The sequence below is a fragment of the Apteryx mantelli genome, chromosome 5 (assembly GCF_036417845.1).
Source record: "Apteryx mantelli isolate bAptMan1 chromosome 5, bAptMan1.hap1, whole genome shotgun sequence".
Classification (NCBI taxonomy): domain Eukaryota; kingdom Metazoa; phylum Chordata; class Aves; order Apterygiformes; family Apterygidae; genus Apteryx; species Apteryx mantelli.
In genome coordinates, this window is record NC_089982.1 from 53,726,126 (window position 1) to 53,748,525 (window position 22,400).

General features: G+C 38.0%; 1 protein-coding gene across 6 annotated transcripts in view; it reads left to right on the forward strand.

The window, feature by feature from the left end:
• The window catches only part of MTUS1 (microtubule associated scaffold protein 1), an 89,080-nt gene that overhangs the window by 33,138 nt on the left and 33,542 nt on the right, over positions 1-22,400 (forward strand). For all 6 annotated transcript variants that reach the window (XR_010884425.1, XR_001293558.2, XM_013949529.2 and 3 more), the window contains one exon: positions 20,233-20,450. Coding sequence is in view for 4 of the 6 variants with exons in the window: in XM_013949529.2 (XP_013804983.1) it covers positions 20,233-20,450 (218 nt within the window). In the remaining 2 variants the exon portion in view is untranslated. The remainder of the gene's footprint in view (positions 1-20,232; positions 20,451-22,400) is intronic.

Here is a 22,400-nt window from a genome sequence, read left to right on the forward strand (position 1 = left end):
CTGTTTCTTGCTTGCTTATCTTCCAATTGCACTGAAGACATGTTATGGTCCCCGAAATTTTCCTTATCCAACATGCGTGTACGACTGACCGCAAAGGGGTTGCTCCGAAACATTCGACTACCTTTTGGTTACAAGAAAAGCACTGTTATATTTCGTACAGGTTTGTATTTTTAATATGATGATTAGAATATGCATGGGGGACATCTTGTTTACTTCAACAGCAGCTTATTTATAGCAAATAAAATGATCTTGGGAATGACAGTTCTTGAATTTCATGTAGAAGTCTGACTTTTGAGCAAGGTAGCTTTATATTCTGTGTAACTGGAAAGCTTGAGCTTAAATTCTCTGTGTGCACGCACCCATGCTGAACTGCTAATTTGGAAGATGGGTATTCTGTTTATGAAATTCAAATTGGAATTTACTCTTTCCTCCCACAGACCCAAAAATACAAGCAGGAAGTCAGTTCCATTAAATATTTATCTGATCATTAAAATGATTTTCTGCTGAGAGCTATCCCTTTTCTATACTGTGAGGAGGGAGGAATGACTACAGGCTGTCACACAATGTTTTTCTGCTTGTGGCTGTGAGAAATATTTAAATGTTTACATGTAGATGTCTGTCGTCATACAAATGTTAAACATGTCTTATCTGTAAGTAGGACAGGCAAAGTTTTCGCTCACTTGTGTTGATACAAACCTAAAAAGTATGAATTTTTCATTCTGATGCTTTAGAGATGTTCATGACAACATATATTTTTAAAAAAAGCTGCACATGACCTGATTTTGATCTTAAGTGACAGGTAAAGCAAAAACTTGGAATGGGAAAATGATTATGTTCCTCGAGCATTGTTGCAGGGAATACGTACATGTATGTACATATATACATACATATGTATATACATATGTTATTTTTTGCTAGGATACATGACATCCAGACAAAATTATGGCAATCTGCATATTGCATGAAAACCTTTTTTTCCTCCACCACACTAATTTCTTTACATTTTGCTTAAGGAGGAGCAAGCAGCTGCATTAACTAGTTTTGCAAAAGCTCTTCCTCTCAGACATTTCCTCTTTCTCTTGAGCACCACCCTTTTTTTGCTGATATTTTTGGAGTTCAATTCTACAGTCGGCTTTCCTTTCTGTCCCTGGCATTTCACATAGGTAACAACAAGGAAAACGTTTGAAGTTTCTATCTCCAACAAAGTAAAGTCAGTTTATGAGTTTCTCCTGGGTGATAAAATCAATTATGAACATAATGTGGGCTGACTATCCAAACAAAATCTTGGCTTCTGTTCGCAGTTTGCTTACATGTCTTTTAAGCTAGGTTCAAAACACCTTGATGCTGAAAATTCCTGTATGAGAGAGGCCCTTTCTCCATCTGCCTACATCCTTGATATTCCAAACTATGAAATTTTCACATATTTCGGGAAGAAAATCGTAAGGGAGCAAGGGGGAAATAATGTTCAGTCCTCCATGCATTCACTAACTGCTACTGAAATTTGTATCAATTAAAAAAAATAAAAATAAAAATACGTTCCAGCACATGTATGAAGAGAATTTTACAATGATGAGAATCCACTTGTGTTTTGCATTCATTTAGTGGATATAAAAGTAAAACCTGTCTGTTTGATCCCTCTGTTAAATACAGCATGTAAAACAGTTAGCCATGTGTTTCAGTTAGGCAGCCCTCCCTAAATAAGAAGTGCTGAATAGACCTTCTTTGTGTGTATTCTCTAATGTGCTTTATATACAGCTAATGGAGTAGCACTAAAAGTACAGAAGTTTTGTGCCTGGTATGCCCCTTCTGCTTTGCTGTCCTCATGTCTTGCGGGAAGTCAGCAGGTTAGCAAAAAGCTGACCAGTGGTTGGTTAGTGCTGAATATACCAAAAAAGTAGGACATCTGGAAAACCAGGTCACATGCTGTAGGGGAGAAAGCAAGTATGTATAGATGTGTTGTCTTTCTCAAAACAGTGCACTGAAGCTTGTTTGTGGTTATTTCAGTTCATAAAGCTTTACAACAGTAGATCAGGCAATGACAATGTATACCAGAAGCGTATAGGGTCGGGGATTTTTTGTTAAATGAACCATTTTTGTTTTTGCAAGATCTATATGAATGTCTTCATGCAGTTGTTTAACTGTATTAAAATGACATGTGGCTTCCTTCCAAGGTCACCTAAGCAATGAGAAATAGAATGTGCTAGGAACTATATCAAGAAATAAGTGAGAAAGTAATTGGAAAAAGGAATTTCAGGGTTCATGCAGGAATGTGTGATATCATGTATGAGGAATAGAGTTATGAAAGCATCATTCAATTCTGTTTCTGGTGTGCATTGCATTTCAATAAGTATTTTCATGAAGTCCATCCGTTGCTACCTTCTGTGATAGCACAGAACACCTTCCATGATTGTAGAGCATTCTTGAGATATTTCTGTCGATTATTCACATGCAGAGTTTTAACATAGCCTAGCAGAGAAGCATAGGTCAAGTTGGATTCAACTGTTATGTCTTGGTTGGCAGTCTGTGGTGAGGTATCTTTGTGAAGTTAGGATGCAAAGTCTTGAGAGGAAGAGGATGGAACTTGCTCTTAAGTTTTCATCTTGTTTTGAGGATGTTCTGCAACAGCTTGCCTTGGTTCTCCACAGTATATACTATGGCTGGACATACAGTTGTTTGAACTGATACTGAATTAATCTAGATTAATCGCTGCATTTATAGTGAAACAAGTCTTGGGCTGAAGTGCATTTGCATTGCTTACATCTTATCTTGTTCATGTGGAAATGTTAAGGTAACTGTAATAGGTAGTTAAAGTATTGTCAAGTAAGCATACAGCATGTGCAGGGGGAAAACAAATACAATAAGAAATTTTTCTAGGAATGGGAATAAATCCCAATGAAACTTGCTGTGAAATTTAAAGTGTACTTTAAGGTCATTCAGCTTGTTATCTTGTGTCTAACTTTCATAGCTCTGTGCTTGTCACTGCTTCAAGGTCGTCATATCCAGAAGTCTCTTCCACCTTTAAATGCAGGCAGACATTCAGAAATGTCACTTTTCTCAGCTAGTACACCTGCATTGCTAAGTGTATATAGTGAGCATCTTCAGGAAAACAGAATCACTGAAATACTTCAGAAAATACTGTGTTTACCCATCCCGTGACTTACTACAAATGAGTTTTACTAGTTACTGTGACAAAAATTTTGACACTTCACAACTGCATGATAGGTATGAGTTAAATATGAACCAGTGTCTTTCAGTGGTGAAATATAAAAGGTACTTCCTTTATTAAGCTATTTAATCACTCTTTTGATAAAAAAACCTTATTTAAGTGCTTTTATGCTCTTCATGCATCAATGGTGTGACGGAATAGATCATCATCTCTGGATGATTCTACCTAAACTTCAGGAGAAAGACATTCTTATATGAATGATTCAAAATATTCCTTTTGAGTTGCTTGCATTTGCTCTTACATACGGATAAAATTCTGCACAAGCAGAGAGTTTTGAAAACAGATCAAAGCCCTTGTGCCTTTTGTTCCCAGAGTCTTTCAAGGATTGTGTACTGAACTGCACTGTTGCTTTTATGGTAAACGTTTTTTGACTTGAAATGTTTTCATCCAACCCTTCATGCTGCTGTTGCTCTTCTTCCCCTAAGCAAACATATTTAGTATTATCTCTGGTGACTTCCATTGCTTACTAAACCTTGAGACTGTCTTATTAACCTGGGAATAAGAGGTGTCTACTAAGACAAACAATAGCTGATGTTACTACAGCAGTGTCAATTAAAAAATTTTTTTCCTTTTCCCTTGCCAGCAACAAGCAAACATCGGATGTGTTTATTTGAGTAGATGACATGCATTTGCAATATGACCTCTAAGTTGTGCTTCAAATCACATTGGGAACTACCCAAAGCTTCTTCCAAGTGTAGCAAAGCAGTGCTCTTAAGCAAGCAAACAAAATCTTGAGGAATCCGAAATCCTCAGGTGTTATGACTTGCTTAACTGTTCATATGCCATGGTTTTTCCTAAGAATAACTGAAGTACAGATTAATGCCCAACACTGCAAATTAATATAGAACTGCAGAAAGATACCCGAACCACTCAACCTTTAGTATTCTAAATCTAAAAACCTACCAGAGAGATTTGATACTGGATAAGTATGTTAAATATCTGGGTCACCTGCCAAGGAAAAAAATAGCTCAGCAATAAAAACTGCTTATCTGTTCTGAGCAAAAGAAGTTAAATAGCTGGAAATCATTTGTCGTGGGTGATTTTGGATTTAGTCATGTTCCTGTTGAAGCTGATGAGGCTCAGCTCCTGGCTTCATCCATTCAGGAGTGGGTACTAAATGAGTTGCTATTGTGTACTTTATTTCAATCTTGATAGACCTTAGCTATGTCTGTAGGTGATAGCTAGGCCTTTAGGTGATAGCTAAAGGGAGGTTCTGATTTTTCAAGTGGTAGGGCTCTCTGTTTTGGAGTTGGTAATGCTTATTCTATACAAGTCTAATGCAATTCATGCATTTATGCCAAGTATAGTATGAAGATAAGGCTATCCCTTTCCAAATGAAGCCTAGACAGCAGAAAGTGGGGGGAATTCCCCCCCCCCCGATTAAAAGAAATTGTTTGTATGTGATATTTATGCTTACAGCATGCCTATACTTTAATAAACCATGAACATGTATGTAAATATGTACATAAACTTTGGAGGAAGCAGAACTGGAGTACTGTGAAAAGCAGATGCATGGCAACTCTTTGCATTCTGACTCTCCACTACAGTCAGTGATGTTGGGTTTTGTTATTCCTTCACTTATGCAGACTAATCATCTGTGAAGGATGCCTCAAGTATTTACCAATATTAAATAAGTAGAATTACTGCTTCAAGTTCAACTTCCTATAAGAATAGTTAATTGGATAGTAGATATAAAAACCCTAGCAAATTATCTATGCTAATATCATTGCATATGCTAAATGTGCATTTATTTCCACTTGATATGTGTAAAAATGGTCTGGTTGTAATTTGTATTGTTGTGAAGTGGATTGCAGTTTCAAAGTGGCAGGCAGCTACAAACCTTAATAGCTTTTAAATTATTTTGCGGGATTTCCAATGCATCAAAGCCAGACTTTTAGTATTAAAAACTATCTATTCAAAAGTAAGGAAGCTTAGTTTTTAAGTTTTCTTAGGATGCTGGTGAAAACCTCAAATAAGTAGACACAAATTTTCTCTCTCTCTCCCCTCCTTTTTCTACCCTTGAGCAATCAAATTTCTGTGTTTTGAGGAAAACCTTTCCATGTTGTAGTCATATCCATCTGTTCTGCTTTTTATGGTGTAGCCACCTCTGTATTTAGACTATACTTGTAATATACTTAGTGGAGTCACCAGCACCTTTCTAACGGTCTCCATAAATAATGCTCTTCTCCAGCATGAAACTGTTGTTTCTAGTCTCTGAGCCTTACAGGGCAAAGAAAATAGCACTTGATCTTCTGTGCCAGCAGTATAGTTCATGTCTTTAAATTTCTTTTTTTTAAAATCCTGTTCAATTGAACTGTCCACATACTCAAATATAGAAACAACCCACCTTAAATAACCTGGCTTGTATCTGACAGAGGTGTTTAATTACAGTTGCTGTTCATGAACCTTCCATTGGTATCATCTTAACTGATGTTGAATAGTCATAGCAAGTGAGCTAATAGCCTTGTGTCCTATTTCTAAGTCTTGGTTAAATTTGCTTTTGCTACTTCTAGTCATGGTAATATGCTACTTATACATTTATAGTAAGTACAGGTTCTGTCTCAGATGCTTGTGTAAATGTTTTGAATGTGATGTTATGGAAATAGTTTTAGTTAGGGAAGAAACAGAACAGCTGGGGACATCTCTGATGAAAATCTTTTTAATGAAAACTCATCCTTTTCTTAAAGAGGGCTTGCAGTACTTTGGTAGAAAAGCCTGGGAAATATTGCTAATAATATTAAAGCTATCATTAAGAGATATTATTAAAGATATTAGCCTTCCTTCTTTAGTACTGTTCTTTAAACTCTTGGATATTTCAGTGGCCTTCATTTTTGTCTGCTTGTGAATGTTGTTAATATTAGAAGCATGTAGATTATTAAAAAATGAATGTTTATATTTATTACAAAAATAGGTTTTTGTGCTAAAACTCTTCAAATGCTAAATAGCAAAACAGGAATACAGGAAATGCTTCTAGCTGAAGAATGAGTGAACTTATTTATGGTGCCAGTTAAACTATTGTACTCGGAATAAAACAAAAGCCTAAAAACGTTGCTTTCTTAGCTGTAAGCATATGCCGCCTTCAAGGCTCATTTCTTTCTTCAGTTATTACCATACAAACTACAAAAGGCTTAATCTGCTTTTCAAACTAAGGTGTTTTGCCACTTAAAATCCTAATATGAACTGAGTAGCATAAGCCTATTAAAACTATATTCATGCATCTCAGGAGGGACCTCTCAGCTATGAGCTGGGGGTCAAGGAAGACAAGATGCATCTGGAATGTGCAGTGAATATTTTTCTTGTTGCATTTGTTAGTGGCACGAGTAGACGTGTTTGTAGTCAGAGGTGTTAATCTTATGTACAGATTTTAGTCTTCTCAGTAAGTTGCAGGTCTTCCCCAGTGAACTTTGCATTTACCTGAGCTGTCACCTCCCTGAGAAGGTTACTGTTGTCCTTTCCCTGGGTGGGCTCCCCAGCCACTTAAGCAAAAGGGTAAGTCTGCTGGCTTCACAGGTGATGTTCGTTAACTTAAGCAGAAGTATATGGAGGCTCAGGGGAACATTAGATGTGAAGAATGATGCAATGAATGCTTTAAACCTCCTCCACAGGAATTGCTTGGACTCTACAGCAGGCACCACAAACGTTTGCTTTCTTGAGGGGAGCACTAGTACCCCTGTCAGGCTAGCAGTGCTCTTTCAGTCTTTGCCGAAGTGATCTTCAATTGCAAAGTTTGCATTTGTGAACTTTTCTTCCAAATAACTCCTAAGCAAAGACTAGTACTTTAACTTCCAGGTCCAGTCAGCAAGCATGGTAAGGACTGCGTGCCTCTTGGATGTTGAGAGGACGTACATCTTGTGGCTAATGAAAGCTTGGGGCACTGCTGTGTTCTCTGTTTTGTTTTTCAACTTGGCAAGATACTTTTATGTGGGCTCTATTGTGTTGCTGTTGGGCATGATTCAGCAGGCCATTCCTGAGACAATGGTGTGCAATGTTCTAGGATGTCCCTGGGGAGGAATGTTTGCTACTTAATAGCAGGAAAACTGCTTATCATAACAGGAAATACAGAAATAGTTCCCTAACTACAACGTGGTGACTGCCAGTAATTGTATAAGTGGAGCTTTTGTATCTTTTTGAAAAGGGGACGTGCCAGTGGCCCTTACTGCTGGGAGATCTGGCACTTGAGATGCCATATTTTCTACCTTGAAGTTTCACTGCAGTATTGAAGACTGAATTCACATGGGTGATTTTAATTAGCAGCAACTGAAGTGGTTCTATTAAGATGCAATTTTATTCTGTTAACCAGCAAATTGTATTTTGCCCCTTGGGTAGGTTTAAAGTACTTTTTAAAGAATAACTTTAGACATATGTTCAACTATGCTGGTATTTCTTAAAATATGCTATACTGCTGCCTCCTAAAAGGTGTTGTAACTTTATCTGTAATTTTGGAGGCTTAAATTTTTCTTCATTCTGCAGAGACTTCACTTGTTAACTGTGTAAATCTGTGTAGTCAGAAGGATGCTTATATAATGCAGGTGCTTATTTTGTAAAGTGAAATAGTAATATGTCAAAGGAAAAATAACTTCCACTATATAAATATTTTTTTAAAATACAACTATGCCAATGGAGGTAGATACGTGTGAATACCATTTCTAGTGCCTTGGGAGAACAGTGCTAACCTGCAGTAACCCAAATTCTTAACCAAACTATGAAACCGTTACAGAAATTGATAATGCTCTAATTATGAATAGGACAAGAATAATGCAACTTTCTTTATGCGATCCTCTGGGTGTGCCAGATCAGAAAATAAGGTAAATGTTTGCTTCTGCTCTGTTAATCTGTACTGCGATTTCCATGCATCCATCCAAGTGCTTGGTTATTTCTGAGTTATGGGAAAGTGCCCAATCCGGGACTGAATCTAAGCTCATCAAATGAAGTCAACTTAGCTGGGAAGGAGTAATGTGCTCAGTTGCCAGGCTTTGGCTGCAACTAATCAATCCAGAGTTCAACTGAAATAAGGTTATTGGTTGATGCTGTGGTAAACAATGTTGAAAATACCATTAGCATTTTCTGCCTAGCTCTTAGAAGCTCTAGGACAGATCTCTGAGGGACTTTGGAAATGGAATTGTTTCTGTAAACTTCATTTTATCCAGTTAACTTCCCACCTACAGACTTGATCATGCCTATATCCTCACTGATAAATTTTTTTAATCCATGGGCAAAGTTGGTGTCCTAGCTTGGTCTGTAAATTGTAATGACTTCCTAAAAGTTGAAGAAAAATTGCTGCATGTGTCAAAAGGAGAATTTGAATGTTAGCTATTTATTGTGCACTTTAAAACTGCAAACTGCAGTCATCCTATTTTATGAGAAAAATGTTAGAATTGGACTTTTTGGTATATAAAATATTACTACTATAGACAGTTTTTTAGCATTAATTGTAATGCCTGCTGTATGCTTAAAATGACATTGCTTAGCTTTTTAAAGAACATCAGTGAATTTCTGTGTAATCTGGATGTGTTTGTATGTAGAGTTTTGTAAACATAGAAAGCTGTTGCTGGATACATTCAGAAACAATTTTGGCACAAAGACGATAATATAAAATATAACTGAGGCTCTGGAGGCTCTTTAAATTCCTACTGCTTTTCCTCCTTCTTCTTCCATAATATCCTTTAGGCAGCATTTCAGTGCCATGCTTAAATGTAGTGACATTTGTTACAGTCATGTAACATCAGCTCATGTGAGTGTGATTGAATAAATAGCTTCAGAGTTCAAACAAAAAACCCTTCTGTCTTCTCCATTCCAAATAACTGCAGATATTGTGCAAGAAATGATGTTATGCACTAATATTATAGTCTCGTGATCAAAATGATATTTTGTAGGTCTCTGTGTACACCTGTTCTCAAGGAAAGATTATTATTCCCTGCAAGTCACTGAGCCTTCCGTAGACCCTTATTTTGAAAGATTTTGAGCAATTCAGAAAAACTGATGACAAACATCAAACTCCTGGACCTAACACTAAACAGAGCTGACCAGTTAACTGGCAGAACATTTGCTTATTGTGGAGGAAGAATTGCTACATTAACTCAATGGCTGGCACAATGATGTAATTAAGTTCAAATGATTCAATAAAAACAAAACAAAACTGATTTTGAACTCTTTCCCCAGCCTGCCTTTATTGCAACAGAGTGGGACTCCATGGTATGTAAGCAGACGGTGGCCTTCAAACTTAAAGGTTTAATTCTAATTGCTACAAGAATCCTGTTGGAATTGCTGTGAGGTTTTTCTTGGCAGTGCAAATTTTCTGCTAGAAAATTTGGAGATTGTTATATTGAAGGTTTTTTTTTTTCTTTCCTTCCATTTTCACTGAACTTTGTCAATATTTCACTACTAGGGTTGACAAAGCATGTGACCTTTTGACATCTTTTCACCAAATACTGGCTTTGCTGACATAAAGAACAGAAACAAATCGTCTGCTGGTGCAATGACTAAAATACTCAGTACTAGTAGAGAGCATAGGGCCATAGTTCAGGAGTGTCTTTACTCTATTACTTTATCATGGACTGTACTCTAAAACTTGTTCTTTAAAAAATGCACAGGCTGGTAGGTCCAGAATTTGAAGCAATGACATAAGTGAGCTTGTGCTTTTATTTTGGAAGACATCAGCACTTTGGAAGATGATGCATTTTCTCAGGTTTAGTTTAGATATCTTTATAAATGTCATAATTTAGCTCCTTGTAAAGCTTCAGTATAAGGTTAATGTAGGTTGTAAAACAAAAATTATAGTCTTGCAATTATGAAGATTAATCATAAACAGTAACAGTTAAATGCAACATGGAGATTCTGTATGCTTAATCAGTTTAACAACAGAACATACCAAACTGCTGGCAGACTGAACTCTGCATCATTGCCATGCTCCCTTTGTGGGGGGAGAAAGTGCTGTGTTCTGGGAGGAAGTCAGTAGTGCACTTGACAATGCCCTAAAACAGTTGTACAGGCTCAAGAGCTGTTTTCTGTAGGACAGGTGACACCTTAGGGAAACAAAGACACATCAGTGTAAATTGCTTGGAAGAAGACAACTTTTCAGTTAGGAAGTACTGAGGTGATTAATTTGAGGTGATTAATGTTTGGTTAATAGGGATGTACATGCAGTGACCCCGTTCAAAGGCTGTCATGTGGGTGAAAGTCTACTTTATTGCGGTAGGAACTGGAAGGATAACATGCTCTGAGGCTTATCTAGGAACCTTAGTGCAGTGTCACACTTGCATTGCTGTTACTGTGCTTGCTTTGGTCTCCTGGCTTCCATTCAGCTCCTCCTGACTGCAGAGCGAATTTTCTCTGCCTTGCAAGAAGATGGCAGGAACATGCTCATAACCAGACAGAAAAAGTCCAGACCATCACACTGCAGGGTGCCAGGTTTGCTACATGCTGTGGGTTATCACATAAGAACCTGCTAGAGTATTAAGTATGTTTCAAATTACCTGGCCAGGTGTAGGCTGACATCTGTCTTTAAAAGAGCCCTTGCACAGAATTAATCAAGAAGGACTGCCTGGGACTTCTAAACTTTTGGCAGAGGTTGTGCAGAAGCTCAGTTAGAAAGGTGTGCAGTTGGGGGTGGGGGGGAAGGAAATGAGGTCTTTGTTTGGGGGTTTTTTGTTGGTTTGGGGTTTTTTTGTTGGTTTGGGGTTTTTTTGTTGGTTTGGGGTTTTTTTGTTGGTTTGGGGGTTTTTTGTTGGTTTGGGGGTTTTTATCTCTTTGTTTCATCTGTCTCATTTCTCTCCAGGCTTCCTATTTCACCCCTATTACTGCGTGAAGGACACTATAACGAAACAGCACCTTTGGTTCGTACCTGTTGTTGTGTCAACAGACAGGACGATAATAAGCTGCATGCTGTATATTACAGATTTTGGGTAACAGCTTTAGGGTGCAAGACTGATGCAAAAATGTTTGGTTTCCTACCTAGTAGTCGTCATTGTAATGGACAGTGAAGCCTTTGACATGCTAATGGGTTCTGCTTCTAAAGAGACTTGCTCCATACCAGCATGAAACCCCACGTGGGCAGTGTCGCAAGACACGTGTGTTAAGCATGCGAGTAAAACGTTGAATAGGCATAGAACTCTTTGCATAAATACGTCTGAGATACCTCTTTCCTTTTCACTATCATGTGAATGAGGAGAAAATCCAGTCCTGTGGTTGGAAATGAGGAGCAAAAAGGAATAAATCTAAAATGTTATACTGATGCTCTAAGCCAAAAGATAAGTTGACATGTAAGGACAAATACAATTTTGAAACAGTACTCCAAACTGATTGCCTCAAATAATGTGTGATGGCTCTGCACAACCTGTCCAGGACTGTACCAGTATTCCCCCCCCCAAAAAAAAAAGAAAAAAAAGAAAAGCCTTTTTACCTCTACAGAGAAAGGCAGAGGGATTTCTGCTGTGTAGGTCTTAATCCTGCTGAATCAGTTTAAGCATCCAGGCCAAGTTTTACCTACCTACAGTCAAATTTTGTTCAGTTACTGTGACCTTTTTAAAAGCTTCCCTCCTCTCCTTTATTTTACTTATTTTTGTTCAGGACAGTTTGAAATGGATTTGGTGACAACTAAAATGCAGAAACTGATATCCCCAGGCATAGGCTAGGGCCTGACCTTAGAGAAGAGATATTCAAGAGGTTACAGTAAGAGTAAAGGAGTGGGAGAGTTGCAGTTCTGCTCTCTAAGCATTTAGTTGTCTTAAATTTCACCCTGCATAGATGTGGGGGGAGCTGCAAGATGAGAAATGGTTCTCTTCCTCCAGCTTCTTGAACCCAGACCAGCTAAATAAGTAGCTAGAAGACTTGCTAAGATACAGCACCTTCTGCAGAATTTGTGGCACTTGTTAGGCAGGCACAACACTGAAATACAAAGCTGTTTTATTGTGGACAAGAACTGGCTCACGTCTGACTCCCTCGAAGCATGAATGGAGGGAGTTAGGGCTGTCCGCAGCGGTTTATGTAGAAAGGCCTGAGGTACTGCTTAGAAGCAGTACATAGCTTCTTCAGGAGTCTGTACATACAGTTGCTATCTTAAAGACCTTAGACTCTGAGAGGCACAAAAGGAAAGTGTGTTCACTATTTCCCAAGCTGTAGGCAGGCAAAAGTTAAAAATTTTCACTCAGGAGGACAAGGGGGAGACTGAACCTATGCCTGAACTTGAGCTTCAACAGTCTGCTGCCTTTTAGTAGTAGCCAAAGCTACTTTTCCTTTTCACGCTTGGTGTCAAATACAGTTGACCAAACTATGGAGCTCTCTACTAGTGGGGTTGGAAGAGTTTCCTCCAAAACACCTAGCCTTCCAAACCCACTAGCGACACTGCTAATTTAATTTTGAACTTGGTGGCTGCTTTCCCTGTTTATTTGTTTGAAACCACTTACTGGATTTACAGCCCAGAGCAGGAGTTCTGAAAGAAACTAGAATTGCAATTTAGAGCTAGCCAAATTCCCTCCTATTATACACATATAGTCCTTTTTAGTCCTTATTCTCTTTTTTTGATGTTTAATTTAGTCATTCTTCTTAGCTCTCAAACTCTTTGCCAACCCAACCCCAGAAAATCAAGATGTGTTTTTTTTGTTTTTTGTTTTGTTTTTGGTTGTTTTCTTTAGTTACCAATTATAATTAGTAAAACAGACTTTTTAGAAAAGGGAAAAGCCAAATAAAATAGATGCAACAACTGGATGCTTCCTCTTTCATGTTTGGGAAATGAAAATATCCAGTTGCTGTTTTCAAGTCTAATCCCAGTCAGGGCTGTACAAACTAGTCAGCCTTGCAGAAGATGAAACCACACTGAAGGTGAAAGTAATAGATATTTTTGTATGATTCACGCTAAGCTTTATGTAAACTTTTTCTTGTTAAATATTTAAAATGTGCTGCATTACTTAACATGGTAGAATATAGCTGTTAGTGTGGTTTAGTGAGTTTTTGTATTAACTGCAAAATTGTGCTTCATGCATTTTTCAAATGTTTTAACTCATAGATTTTTATTCCTGTAATAAAATTATTGGTGTCTGCTGATGGCTAATTATATAGAGGTTTTTGAGGTTTTTATTATTAAAAAACAAAACAAAAAACTTAATAAAAAAAATCAAGACATACCTCACCCAAATAGATCAGGTTATATTTAAATATAAACTTTTTGTTCTAATCATTAACTTATGGTTGAGAGCAAATCCTCATCAGTATTTGATTTCCTGTTAATCAGGACTTCCCCCCCTTTTCCCCCCCCCTTCCCTCCATAAATAGAAGACAATATCAAGTTATTTCAGATGTATTAAGGACAGAGGCAGCTTAGCTGGAAGAGAAGCTGACTTACAGCAGCAGAAATTGGTACTCCAGAGGCTATAAATTCTAAGTTGAGAAGCTTGCATATTGCTCAAAGCTGTTGCTCATGTATCATTAGCTACAGAATATTTCTATTGAGAGACTGGTTGTAAAATTCAAAGCACCAGCAAGCTCTACAGACTTCCAATTTGCTGTGTAATGCAAAGTACCTACAAATTTAATTCAGGGAATTTTGAAGGGTGTTTTATGAAGTGGAGAAAAGTAAAGGAAACCTGTCTAGAAGTTGCATACAGAGGGTCATCTTTGCAAATCATCAAGCAATCCTTAGGGATCAGATTTCTTATTTTGAGGAGAGAATGCATGAACAGCAGTGATGTCATTCTGGATGAAATTAGTGTTTTCAAATAAAGAGACCAGTTTCCAAGAAGGAAAGTTCTTCACGATGCATTATATTGTATCAGAGAGCACTTTGCAATTGAAGTGGGGGCAAACACACATGGCAAGGAGCTTGCAGTCTTTGGAGCTGGTGGTGTTGGACAGGAAAGGCAAAGCACCGAGTTTAGTCACTTGAGCTTTGTCAGCTGGTTTTTGAGGAAGGCCCCCCGTCAAGGCTCCCACCATGTTATGGTTAGGATTCTGCTCCGAGCCACTGTCTGGGGGAGCCTGTTCCTCTGTAGAGAAATAGAGCACAGTATTATACTGCTGAGTTGAACTACTGTGTTTGTCTAGGGGTGCTGATGTACTGCTAGCATTCATAATTGGCTCTTTTTACCTGCTTAATCCCTTTTGTCAAAGATCTTTTCTGAATTCAAATTTCAATTTGCACCTCTAATCTGTTTTGTGTACTCGTCCTTACTGATATTTGTGTGTGATTATGAATGCTTAAGAGCTTATGGGATATCTATCCATCTAGAAATGGGGCAGGGGATTAAGGGGAGGAAACTACACCTGCAACCTATAGCTGTGCTAGGAAAAACCTTTTGCTTAAGTACAGGTGTACCACCAGAAAGTGTATGTGTAGCCTTCTGGCAGGTGAGATACAGAAAAAAGGGGGAAAAAAACTCTACTGTGGGTGTTGTGTCCAGCAGGGGGCTGTGCCACCACTGCAATAGCAGGACAGCTCAGTGATGCCAAAGAGCCATGCTGGTCTGGACAGTCTCAGACTGTCCAGATGCAAGTGTGTGTCTCAGACCATCTTACTGGTCCCATTAATGCGCCTTGGCTGGAAAGTGAATAGTAACCTTGTTTCACAAATGGGACTCTCCAAACTGGCCCTTTGTCCCTGTGCAGCAGCACTGTGGTGAGCTGGAAATCCTGCATCTATGCACACGGGACTACAGGTGCTCTCTGTAATGCTTCCACTGAGTGGGTTATTGCAGCTTTGGATGGATGGTTTAACTTCTCTGGGGTGTTTGTGGGGTCCTTGTGGACTCCAAAAGCATCCTGGAACCATGACAGTGCAAAGGTGGTGTAAAAACTTTTGTGAGCTCCAACTCATGTGATGCTTAGTCTTCCTCTGAATGCTGGGTGTTACTCTGGGCTTCAATATCAGGTTACCTGTTTGAATGCGGGGGGGGATGCATTCTGTAGGCTAAGATCTACCACCACCACCCCTGAATTTGAATTCAATGACTTCATAATTAAGTTGCTGTGTTACAAAACAAGTAGTAGCCTGGTGTCATGTCTGCCTGCACATGTTTTTACATGGAGTCTATATCAACTACAATGAAATCTGTACTTAAAAGTAAGAAGCCTTAGCTTCTGTAAAGAAAAGTTAAGTCAGGCCTGATAGTTAAAAGAGCCTCCTAAACTTATCAAAAACATCTCATTAGTCAGTTTTCTTCTGTTGCTCTGATAACTGTTCATCATTTGTGAGCTAGAGAGCTTCCTCAGGATCTGTGTTCTTCCAAAGATGGCTAAATGGGCTTTAATAGTTGTATTCATGAGGAGGGGAATGGGAGAATGGCAAAGGTGCTCTTGGATTTACTCATGAACTCTCATGGCAAACGTCAGCGGAAGGATGGGTGCAGAACCACCTCTTTGAATATAACAATTGAAATAACTAAGTAGTGTTGAACTGTTTGACTTTCAGCTCCTACAGGCAGCTCAGACTCCCTTTGAGCCTTTGTGTTGAAAAGGAAGGGCTGCTGTGTTCTTGCAGACTGTTTGGCTGTTTTGCAGCAAACACAGTTACTGATGCCCAGGCACTCCTTGATGCACAGATCAGATGACTGGGAGTGGCCTTCTGGGTGACATCCCACATACAGTGATGTCAGCAAAAGATTTCTAAAAATTCAGGTGTGGCACAATCTGGCAATTAAATTGATTAGTGCTCTGGCTGAGTCCTGAGACGGAGCTCTGGCTCTACAGCCCTGCTCCTGTTTAAGGTATTTTATTCAGTATTTATTTTAAGGTATTTTATTTAGTACCTTCATCTTACCTAGTACTAAACTTTTCCCTAGTACCGTAATTGAAGCATGCTGTGAATTGAAGTAGGATACTATACCAACAGCTATGTGCTAGCTCTGTTGTTATCTTAGAAATCTGCTATTTGCTCACAAATGTCCCTGACTGCTTGGAAGCTGTGACACCAGGAGAAGTGACTCCTGTGGGGCCAGGATGGAGTGCCTTGCTACGCTGTTGGCAGAAGTTAAAGCTAGCCAGCTGGCAATGGAAGCTGGACAGAAGGAATTGAAGCATAATGTGGAAACATCTCAAAAGGAAATCAGAACAGTGTTAGCAATGCAGAGGAGCCAGCAACAGATGAAAGAAGATCTGAAAGCAGAGATGAAATCCAGTCACCTGGATATAAGAACTGTGCTTGAGGAAATCCAACGAATAAGGGAAGAAATGGAAGCTCGATTAAATACTCAGGCTGATCTGGTCTTATTGATCAAAGAAGTGAGCACCAATTTAACATGTGTAGACAAGGCTTTCCATAAAATGGAAGAGAGTCAGAAAGTTTTTACCAGTCTACAGCTTTCTACAAGAGAAAATGTTGAGCAAGAAGTTTTCTCTGAAAACAGTTTGGATGAGGAACATGAAAAGAAGGTGCTTAGGGGTAAGATAATGGTGCCTGCAAAACTGGGGGGGGAAAGGTGAGATTGTTCCCACTTGTGCTTCTCAAGTGGTTTGTTTAGGCTGTTTGGAGTGCTTTTAAGAAATATATTAGAAATTGAATCTCTTGCTAAAGAAAATAATTTCTAGCAAATGCATATGTTGCCATGCAGACCTTGCTATTACCTGGTAAGCAAATAAAGACTTTGGTTTGGTTCTGCAAATCACAAAGTGGGCGATGGACTTTTCCCCTGGTAATCCAGCAGTGGCGCACAACACAGAGAGGCTCAGGAAACCAATGGTACCAGGCAAGCTCAGAGACAGCCAGCCAGTGAAGTACCAATGTGAAGTACTGTGTAATATCAAAGTGCTTAAAAGTAACAGTGGTATGCATCCTATATAAGAACAGTTCTGTATTACTTTCTTCTGAATGCCTAATAACTAGAGAAACTGTGTATGGGAAATGATTTCCTTTACAGAAAAGCTTGGGATGGGTATGATATAATCCCCAAGGAACCACATTCTGTATTATGGCAGCTGCCATCAGCATAGTGATCTCGGAGGCAGGGGAAGGAGTTCTTGCCCTTTTCCAAGGTCATGGGATATTCTTTTTGCCAGCGAAACATTGAATCTTCTGTCAATGAGTCTGGGATCAGAAGGCTCAGTCATTACGAAGTTAATACTAATTTTTTCTATTGATACGAAGAAGGATAAACCCTTTATATGGTGATTCTGTTTGGTTACTGCACTGCAGTACTTGAAAATCTGCGACTTCCGGTCTTCAGAAATTAAGTCTTACAAATGGGCTGAGAACAGTGTTTTCTAGTCTTTTGGAAGAGTGTTCAGAACATAACTGAAGGGGGAAAATTACTGTGCTTTACAAGACTGACTGTATAAAGGTGGCAAGTTCTTTTTTTTAAAAAAAAAAGAAAAAAAAGCAAAGCATGGGATTGAGTTAGTAACTGATACCATCTTTAGAGTCCATCAAAGTGTTATATTGGTAGTTAGACTCTTAATTCCTTTGTTTTAATGAAAGCATGGTTTTTTGTTTTGACATCATGGCATGCCCCCTGTACAAATCTGGAAACATAATCTGTTGTTGCCCAGAGGTACGTAGGTCATAAATAAGCATAGGAGTGTTGCTGGTGTTAATCTGCAGAGGCAGTGCATGCTACAGAGGGTTCATGCTAGCAGAGGAATACTTTTTAACATTTGAAGTGGTTGTGTATAGCACGTATCTGTGATAAAACTGCCCAAAGAAATGTCACTGAATTCTTTTTGTGCATATCTTCTGTTGAACTTTTTTTAGTATGGGATCCAGGGCTGGCTTAGATGGATGTTTGAATTAACTTCTAGGAAAAGATTTGGTAGTCTGGACACCATGATTAACATCAACAAAAAAAAAAAGCCTGGCTGAACTTTGGAAACAGTGGTTATCTGGAGTCTTGTGTCATTTATGGTTAGCTGTGGTATCAGTATATTTAAATGAAATATTTCATTAGGTAACAGTGTCTGATGTAATTTTTCTCAGAACAAAAATTGTCTGTAACCCTTTGTACTGGTTTAAAGCAGCTTTTCATGATCTGTCAGGGTCATAACAAATGGGTGTCAAAGTCATTTCATATAGCTAATGAAGTGATGACATCAGCATCTGTATCACTGAATTTAGCTAGCACCTTTAAATCAAGAATAGTGCTCTAATTCTCCACTTAAAGTGGAGCATTCAGAGAGGGAGGAAAAATATATGAGAGAGTAGGAATATATGAGCCAGTAGGGCAGGGAAGGCACTCTCTAGTCTTTTTATTTCTCTTCCCTTGATTAGTCTCTCTTATGATTTGAAGAACCTTCAGGAGGAGGCCAGAGTAATAAACACAGTATTTTCCATAAGTTTGCTGGGAATATAACATGATAGCTCTGAAACATGAACTGTATTGCTCATTTAAAGAGGTCTAACTCAGAGGACCTCAGAATGTCTGCATTGCAAGAAGGGAAGTCATCAGATTAATTAAAATAGTGGTAAAAACAAGGTAACTAGAACTGGCAGCCAAACTTGATCTCCATTTCCTCTGCAGATATGAACTTTGATTTCTATCTTGTGTTATCATGTTAATTTACTTTGAGCAGCTTTACTTCTACATGGCAAAACAGTATGTTTCTAATTGAAAATATACCCTTTAACAGTCAGCATCTCCTGCACAGATATGTAGTGAAATCTCCAAGAATGCAGGCACATCCAAACATTATAAAGCAGTATGCTGATGTTCCTCTGACTAGGAGGGAGGACAGAAAATCTTGCCTAGAGAGGATTTCTTTGGAAAATTAGTAGGCTTGAGAATGCCCTTCATACCTGGCTTAGCATGAGAGGTGCAGATGACATCAGTTTTTTAAACAGGAAACTTTACTTCAAATGCTTTGAGAACAACTCAAAGCTATGCAACACTGATGTATTAATGCAATGGCTGATGTATCAGATTAACATTAGCTGAGAATCAAAGCATTTATTATTATTAATACTATCTTCAGTTGTGTGACTAGACCTTAACCTTCTGGGAATATTCCAGAGTCATTTGACAACCTTCATGCCAGGTGTTTGGGGCTTTAGAAAGAATTTATAAACAACTAGTGCTAGTTCATTCATTTGTCCCCCATTTTTTCCAAATGTTCCTTCCCCCCCCCCCCCGCCAGTCCTACTTCTGAGTTTTCTTCACTTTATCTTGAAGAAATCTTGTTAAGTGAAACTGTACAAAGTAATCTGCTCAGATGTTTTCATTAAGCTGCCTAGGGATATTTATGTATTGCATCAGCCTCATTGCAAAAGTGTTTGTTCCCTGTGTGATCAAAAGAGGAAGACTAGCCCTATCTGCAGAGCAGTTTTCAAACTGAAGGCAGCGGAGAAACCTGGTATCTCTGTGGTGTTTACGAATCAAGTGCTGGGTTGTGTAATGTGGTTTCTTCTGACATGACATGATTGAGTACTGTGAAGTGATTGAGGTTGCAACATAACTAAGACTATTACATAAACTATGTAATTATTGGACTATGCAGGGCAAGCTTGAAATATATTTTAGAGAGTTTTCTAAAGTATCATCTTTGTGACAAACTGCTGACACTGAAAAATGTTGCAAGACCTATGGTTAGTAGAACTCAAACCTGAGCTGAAGAGAGTGGAGTTGTTGCAATGCAAATTTGAAAGGAAAAAAAGATCGAGTAAACGTAGGGAGAACAATTTCCTATTCAATAATACAGTAGAGTGCAGAAAATATGAAATCCATGTTGCAAACAAAAGTCATTGACTCTTAGGATAGAATAAGTCATTAGACTTAGTCATCAGTCATTAGATAGGTAGAATGACAAAAAACTTGCATTTTATGGAAATATCGATTCAAAGCACAGTGTGTAGGGTATGCCAAAATGTGTGCTGAAAAGTAAACGAAGGAGTACATGCAAGATTATATATAATGCTTTGCACTTCATTTCTGAAACTATGGTGCAAGCTAGTAGATGTCTGCTCTACAGTGCTATTGAAGTAACCCTTTCAGTATTTCAGGAAGAGTTTGTAACTATTTTCTTTTGTATGTCTTTAATTTTTTGCACAACTTCAACATAAAATGCAAAAAAATCTTTTTTCCCTCCCTCTTTTCCAGTTGACAAGGGTAAGCAGCGGAGTCCTAAAAACTCGTACATACAAACACAGACCTCCACAGATGTGCATTCACATGGGACAAAAACAGCTGAGTTGACACAGTATAAAACAAAATGTGAGAACCAAAGTGGAATCATCCTTCAGCTGAAGAAATTCCTGTCAAGCAGTAACCAGAAGTTTGAAGCGTTAACGGTTGTGATCCAGCACCTACAGTCTTTGGTAAAACTCTCAGTTAATCCATTTTGGCTTTGATTTGTTGAGCCATTCTCAATAAGGGCTTCTGAATGTATTAATAGGCTGATGTATAACATCTGTATTTCCACTCCAATTTCTACAGTCTTATATCTTCCTCCTCCTACAATTCCTATTAAACATCTGCTAAATTGCAACTTTCTGTATTAGCTACAGGTGTCCAATTAATAATGCAGTTATAAAAGAATGCCCTTATGTTAGTGCTCTCTTTTAATATACCTTAATATACATATTTGTAATGTAGAAATACTTTTCAAAAAATTGCAAAACCATCAGGTAGAAATGTGATTACCTTTGTTTAATAAAATAAATGGTACTTCTTTTTCTGTAACTTCTATCTCTTTTTCTTTAGAGGTAGCAGAAAATTTGCTTTGGGCATTAGCTGGATAGGAAAAAATGACACTGAGTCTTAATGTCTCTTTACAGCTTCATGTCCTTTCCTGTAAAGGAATTTTTAAAAGCTTGTAGGCAAAGAGTCCTTAAGGGCTGAGCACCTCTCCAAGTATATACTTCAGGTTTTGCTCTTGTGGAAAAGACTAGTATCAACAGATAATCTATATGACTTTGCTTTGTTGTCTGACATTGTGTTACTTGGATTTATGTAAAGGGTAGATATCTTTTGAGCTGTTAAGTGTGAAGTGCAGGATGGTAATGGTTGTGTTTATTGAAAGGGCGACAAATTTTGCATTATTAGTGCTATCTTAAAATTATCAATTTGTCATTAAATTTTAGACTTGCAGCTGGATTTTAGAGTGGAATTAAACTGTGTTTTAGTGTTTATTTGTCTATGTTTGACACACATAATGACTTGATAAGGTTAATAGTATACTAGAAGGTTTTGGTCTGCTTTGAAAGCTTTCAAGGGAAGAAAAATCTGCACTTAGTGAAGGAAGTGATATCATTATGGATTTCTGCTGTAATAGCTGATACATACTCCAGTAGAGTGACTTTAGATATAAATGCAAAAATAAAAAAGTAATGTTCCAAGGTTGATATCGATCTTAGGTATTCCAACATAAAATGATTTCATAGTCTGGTATACAAAAAAGCACTAAGTTGTCTTAGTATGCTGCCAGAAGCATAATATTCTCTTTTCTTGTGGATAGTATCTGCTTTCTCTCATTTCTTCTAAAAATACTACTTTGCTGTTGAGTTTAAGTCTGGTTCAACTCAGCAAGAGCAGCTGCTCTTGCTCAGTTTTGTCTTCTAGCTTAGATTTATCTTCTTGAACTGTTGATTGGAACACCTTTCTCTACTAAGGAACTAATTAAAGATCTTAAAGCAATGTGATACAGAATTTTGGGATGCCTCTCATCCAATATGAAATTGTGAAATTCATGTGTGAAATTCTCACTACTGAATTTCCACACAGTCTTCTAATTATTGTATAATAAGCACCTTGATTTTGGTAACTTTTATAATTAAATGTCTTGGCCTAGGTTCTTCCCTCAAATATTTTTATATTGCTACTTTTTAAAATTCAGGCATACTTTATCTATGTAGCATTTAATGAGAGGAAGCCTGTCATACATACTTGCTTCTCCCAGGCTGTTTTACACCTTGCTTACGATCTAAAAATGATTTCCCTGAAAATAATTGGAATGGTGATTTAAAAAAAAAAAAAAGCGTAGGAGGGAAGGAAGAGAGGAGAACTGCATGGAGAAAAATATTAATTTTGCTGCTTCTTCCTTTTCATTGTTATTCTGGAGGTGGAAAGAAAAAAGAAATTTGATTCCTGTCCGGTTATATAAAATGAGTAATCTTTGAGAGTTTAGTCTAAGCTCTTGGAACAGGGCTAAAACTACTTTTGTATGTGTTCTCGCACCAGTTGTCGACTTAGATTATTCTCTCCCTTTTTGGGATAAGACAATGCTACAGATGAAGAGCTATTATCTTACTCTTGTGTTTATTGTAGGA